At 35.0% G+C, this 6,322-nt stretch overlaps 1 protein-coding gene across 1 annotated transcript; it reads left to right on the top strand.

Annotated features, from left to right (window-relative positions):
• The first annotated feature begins 1,070 nt into the window (after positions 1 to 1,070).
• On the top strand, positions 1,071 to 6,322 carry LOC114307863 (mitochondrial phosphate carrier protein 1, mitochondrial). Its single transcript, XM_028253314.2, has 6 exons — positions 1,071 to 1,411; positions 3,532 to 3,881; positions 3,983 to 4,026; positions 4,538 to 4,752; positions 4,840 to 4,964; positions 5,977 to 6,322. Exons 1-6 carry the CDS (start codon positions 1,262 to 1,264, stop codon positions 6,026 to 6,028), a joined length of 936 nt encoding a protein of 311 aa, XP_028109115.2. The 5' UTR covers positions 1,071 to 1,261; the 3' UTR covers positions 6,029 to 6,322.

Raw genomic sequence — 6,322 nt, 5'->3', positions numbered from 1 at the left:
AAGTGGATCAGGGCCCTGCACTTGGTTGGACTATCCAGGGACTGGGATTCCTGCCAAAAGAAGCACCGTTAGAGCTGTCCGGCCGGGGTTGGCTGGATAACCCCTCTGGTGTGGGAATCAGTGATCGGAGAAGACGTGTATGTAGAATTGAATCTCCCTCTATATATGATTTTTCTTGGAATAGTTCAGTTACCTTCAATGTGAAGTTCATGTTGTATATATAGTGTTCCTTGTTTGCTTCTCAAGGTGGGTTCATGGAGCTTGGATGCTGCTAGGTGTCCTTTTACCATTGCTCGAGATGGGGGACCACCTAGTAGTTATCATTGAATGCATATACTCATTGTAATCATGCTGATAACAAACCATATTCCTTTGATTCAACAACTTCTGTGATTCTAGGTGTAGGGGACCAGCTGAGGTGGCAACTTGCACATGCACATATTCACAACTTCCATGTTTTCTTGCAGGGTTTCCTCAGCTCGGTACCGATGTGTCTCAGCTCGACATCATTATGCCTTGTCTCGGCCTTTTACAAGATCATTCATGGAGATGGGCTGATCCTATTCGGATATCTTTGTATAGGCTCGGCCTATTTTTTGTTTAGCCCATAGGTTCAGTCTTGCAGCTCGGCCCAACCCAGCACCACGGCTGGACTAGCCTTTCCATTGCGGGTTGGGCCCAAGTGCTTAAGGACTTGGGTGGACTTTTGATCATGAAGTTAGGCTCAATTAGTTTGCCCATATACTCATCTAACCCACTTGGTTTTGGACTTCAGTGGATTGGGCCGGCCCAAGGCTTCGACCCGACCCATTTTACATTTATCTTCTTCACCTTGGATTTCATTTTCAAATTTTGTTTAGTTATTTTCAAAAACTTAAAACTAGTTTGAAGATAACAAATACAAAAAAAATTTTCACCTTTAAAAAATATACAAAAAAAAAAAAACGAATATTTTAATTTTTTTATTTAATTCACCAAATTAATTTTAAATTTTTTTAAAATAAAAAAAAAAGAAATTAATTCAATTATTCAATCCTGTACAAACTCTGTCGTTTGGCCAGAAAACACATAGTACGACGCCGTCCAAAGCAACAAGAAGCCCACTTGAGCTCTCCCTGTGTTCCGAAGAAATTGGATTCTGCAGAAAAAATTCTCTTTTCAAAGGGAAAGAAAGGAAAGGGTTGTTTGGATGCTGAGAAAATAAATGGGGCTTTTCTTGGAGATGGGTTGAAGGAAGAAAGAAAGAAAGAAATAAAGAAGAATGAATATGAAGCCCCTATTCGAAGGAGGAAGGATCTGCGAGGAATTCACAGCCGGGTATTATGGCATTTGCGCCCTTGGAGGAATGCTCAGTGCTGGAACCACCCATCTCGCTATCACTCCCCTCGATGTTCTCAAAGTTCATATGCAGGTACCTACTCCTCTCTCTCTCTGTATATATATATATGATCACTGCATATATATATAATTAAACTATGTTTGTGTGTTTGGAGTTTTTGAGATCATATCTTTGAAGGGTTTTTCATTTTCAATGTCTGGTGGTGACCTTGTTGATTTATTTATTTATTTATTTTTATTTTTTTTGAGATTTCTTTTTTGCATTTGGATTATTTTTTAGTTTTAAGTGTATGTAGTTCATCTCATCTGTCTTTGTCAGTATTAGAATTTGATTATTCACTTCAAAATGAAATAAAGGTTTGAGTTATAAGGCATAATAGGAATCACACTTCAAAGTAATTGACTACACTAGTCTTAATACACAATAGAAAATGTGGAATTCAGTACCCTAAAACTAAACCAAGTAATACAAATCTGAGGAATGGCTCTTTCACAAATCTACCATATTATAAATGTGGAGTTAGTGAGAGGTATTCAATTTGATCTTATTTTTAAATATAATGCAAGCATTACTGCTTTGTCCATTTTGTTGGGTCATACTACTTCATTCTTTTTTTCATTTTTGGTTGAGCCATACAACTTTATTGTTGGTAATATCTCTTATATAGTTTTGAGGGGTCTGACGCATCACCCTTGGGCCACAACATGACTTCATTCTTGACTGAAGATACTAAAGAAACTAGAACAACAACTACTAATTCATCAGCTAATATATACCTTAAAAGTCAAAGGCTAAGTGATACAAGATTTTGTGAAATCTTCTAAGATGTTAATAGGTAAATGCATTGGAGTACATTGAATGAATATCCTGAAATAACCCAATTCTTCTTTTGCTAAGAGACCAGCCTTAGAAATATGCCACCGTTGTGAGTAAAGGCAAAGCAACAGTAGTGTGTGTATGATTTGTGGGTGCAGCTAACTCCCTGTGAGTAGTCTTCTAGTTATAGCCTCTTAAATGATACTGAAGCAAATTCCCAGTTCTGCAACACAAAGTCACAAACCCACATTATTGATGTGGGGGCTCCAATTGTTGTCTACTATGTAATATACCTCTCAAATTGAAAATGATCCGAGGGCTGGTCTGTTTCTCTCTAGGCCATAATTGTCAAATCGGGATTCGAATCGTGAATCAAAATGGCCTTGTACCGAATCGCGAATCGAATTGAATTGTGAATCGTAAAGATTCGGTCACTTTTCTAAATTACTTGAAAAATTATATGTATATACTTGGATGTTAAATATATCTTATGAATATGAAATATTTAGACTTAAATCAATAAAAATACGGTTTTAAATGATGATCACGTAGTTTAATAGGTAAGAAATTAACAAAAGTTTCTTTGTAATATCACCATCTTAAGTTTTTCTTTTTCTTATCAATCATTTTTAATAAAGACAATAAACAAAGTAAAACTCTCAATTTTCTAAGTAATAATAATTTAACAATGATATTGATATTTGGACAATAATCACACATAACAAGGACCAAATAGTAATAAAAAAAAATATATATTTAGGATCTTTTATTTTAAAGTCTAAAACATTTAAAAAGGTATAACTAACCTCACTCATATAATATTCAACTATATGTAATTTAATAAAATAGCAATAGTAATTCATGAGGTAAATTACTTTAATCTTAAACATCTTTAGAAGATATATTATGATTATTTAAAAGAAGAAAAATGAGAAGAAATGTTAAAAATATGTTAGGTCTGAATCTGATTGGATCCTATTAAAAACTCCATGATCACTAAAATAACAATAAATCATGTATATATTGGTTATTTTGGTATTAAACGCTATTAGAAGTTGTATTATGTTATTTTCACTAAAAAGATGGAGAAAAAAAGTCAAAAATATGTTAAGACAAGATAGTTTTAAGAATTGCATGAATCGTAAAAAGTGACTCGAATCATGAATCGATTGTGAATTGTGCGATTCACTTTCAAAATAGATTCACTCATAGATTCATATCGATTTTGCAAAAACGACGAATCGATTTGTGAATCGTAAGATTCTGGTAACAGAGCTCTAGACAAACCAACTTTTCTTTTTGCTAACTAATTCTTTTAAATGCATAATCTATTGTTTTAACAATTTAACTTAATAAATTAATTATATAATTTGTAGGTGAACCCTGTTAAGTATAATAGCATTTCCACATGCTTTACAACTCTATTGAGGGAACAAGGCCCTTCTGCCTTTTGGAGAGGTAGGGGTGGCAAGTTCTTTGGATATGGCATTCAGGGTGCCTGTAGATTTGGGCTGTATGAATACTTCAAGAAGGTTTACTCCAATGTCCTGGTAGACCAGAACAGGAGTTTCATCTTTTTTGTTAGTAGTGCATCTGCAGAAGTGATTGCCAATGTGGCTCTTTGTCCTTTTGAGGCCATCAAAGTACGTGTTCAAGCACAGCCCCACTTCGCAAAGGGCTTAATTGATGGCGTTCCGAAGCTATATGCGACAGAAGGCCTCCGTGGGTACATAATCTGAATGCTCTGATTTTGTTCATTTTAATATTGTTTCATTATGTGATATTCCTCTCTTATTAAATGGTTTTGTATCTTAATTTTGATTGCAGTTTTTACAAGGGCCTAGTTCCACTTTGGGGTCGTAACCTTCCATGTAATTGCATACTTACCTTGCACTTTTCTGATTTCTGTTATGATTAATTTTGGCAAGGCTATCTACGATTCTACATGTGTTGTGAGTCACGGAGATAATGAGGTTGTCCTCTTGGACCTAGGATGGTGCATAGCCAGTTTGTTCATTGTTATCATCTTCTAACCAGCTGCTCCATATAACTTCCTATCATAGTTTGTAGATTTAGAGCAACCAAACCATTGAAAATATAGGCTAACTAGAAGCTTGAATCACAGCATCAATTCCACTCATTTGGTTACCTTGATCATAATGCAAAGCTATTTGGGCAATTTTCACTCTTCGATTTTTTCTTTACATATAAATACTGACTAGACAGGCTTGAATGATATGCTCAGCCAAGTAATCTTAGTCTTCTGGTTGTTTTGTGTGCAACTAGGAAGCATAAATTATTATTTTTATTTACCCTTCTTTTTTTTTTTTTGGTTCGTCCATGGTAACTTTTTTTATTCACACTCAAATTTCTCTTGGGCAGTCTCTATGGTTATGTTTTCAACGTTTGAGCATTCTGTAAATTTTCTGTACCGTAATGTACTTCAAAGAAGGAAGGAAGATTGCTCAAGAGCTCAACAGCTTGGAGTGACGTGTTTAGCTGGCTATGCTGCTGGATCTGTTGGTAGTATTATTTCTAATCCTGCCGACAACATCGTTGCCTCTCTGTATAACAAAAAAGCTAATAGCCTCAAGCTGGTATACATCTCTTGATTACAATATTCATTCGTTTTTACACGTCAGCCTATTTGGTTCAAATTTAACTTTACTGTTTTTCCCATTCAGGCTGTGAAGAAAATTGGGCTTATCAACCTATTTACAAGAAGTCTTCCAATCAGGATAATGCTTGTTGGACCTGTAGTGACATTGCAATGGTTGTTCTATGATTCCATTAAGGTGTTAAGTGGATTGTAAGTGCATTTTACCTTGACTTGTTTTCATAAGTTGTTTTTATATTCTGTCTAATTAATTTATATCCAACATGCTGAGCCACCACCCTTGTGGTCTCCCTGACGTTAGGGATTATATCCTATGAACTCCCTATATATACACAATAACTTTGTCTTAATTACAAGAAAACCAGTAGAAGGTTCAGATGAGTAGTAAATACTTATGATAAAGTGGACTGATATTTTAACCTGTTTTTAATGGAGATAATATTTGGATTATGGCCTCGTTTGGGAACAGGCTTTTTTAGTAACTTTTTGACTTTTTGGCTAAAATGTGATGTAAAAAAAAACTAGTATGTTTGGAATGACTTTTTGGGTTTTTACGAAAAGATGTGCAAAAAGTAGAGAGAAAATGGAATCTTTGACTTTTTGGTATGGGTTGTTGACTTTTTGATTTTTTTAGTAACTTTTTGACTTTTTGGCTAAAAATGACACTTGCCAAATGAGGCCTAAGGTTCAAATTAGAGTATAGAAACAACTAAAAACTGAATTGAACCTGTGTCCAAAATCATTTAATACTCAACTTATAGACATTTTCATTGCAAAATGGAAACTTTAGGAGTTTGGAACCACTATGTCACAGCCAATAGAAATAGGAATGGAAATTGTCTGATGGTAGTAATAATAAGCCAAAGAACAGCAGCCAAGCAAGCACAAAGCCTTATGTTATTTTTCCGTTCCTCCATATGTATAAGCTAAGGTACACCCGCCAACCATTGACTGAATTGAACACTGCTACTTTAGGTTATTTTTCCATTGAGGTTACACTGCATGCTAAGTAATATGTTTGTGGGTGCATAAAGTAAATCGCAGTATCATCTGGAACCTCTTCAACTTTCTCAGTGCTTTGGACCATAGAGTTGGAAAAATAAAAATAAAAACATATATACCTTATATGCATTATCAAAATTTTATACTTCACTTCTCTGTCTGCCGCTCTAAAATAGCATGATTTTGCATGTAAATCTTCCAGGCCAACTAGTGGAGATGTTCGCACTGATATAGAAGAAACTAGAACATCTTAAGCTCATTGAAACAAATGGAGATCGACAGAACTTTCAGAAGGTCAAAATATGCCACAGCTTGGCTATGGTGGAGGATCTTGTGGCTGCAGATTCGCTGAATTTTTTTTTTTTTTTTTTTTGGGTGTGTATGTGCAGCAGCCAGCAAATTTTGTTATTAGTATTGGACTAATCCAACTCTTTCTTGTGAGCAAGCTATTGCGAGAACTAACTTCTACACTGATAAACCTGTTTCCAAGACTGCATTCTTTTATCCTGCAATGCGTATAATACATGTAGTTTTTAATGTTCTGCAGC

This window comes from Camellia sinensis, chromosome 4, assembly GCF_055761805.1.
Source record: "Camellia sinensis isolate YWXY chromosome 4, ASM5576180v1, whole genome shotgun sequence".
Taxonomy (NCBI): Eukaryota; Viridiplantae; Streptophyta; class Magnoliopsida; order Ericales; family Theaceae; genus Camellia; species Camellia sinensis.
The sequence above is the reverse complement of the archived record's forward strand: the minus strand, read 5'-3'. Positions and strand labels throughout refer to the sequence as shown.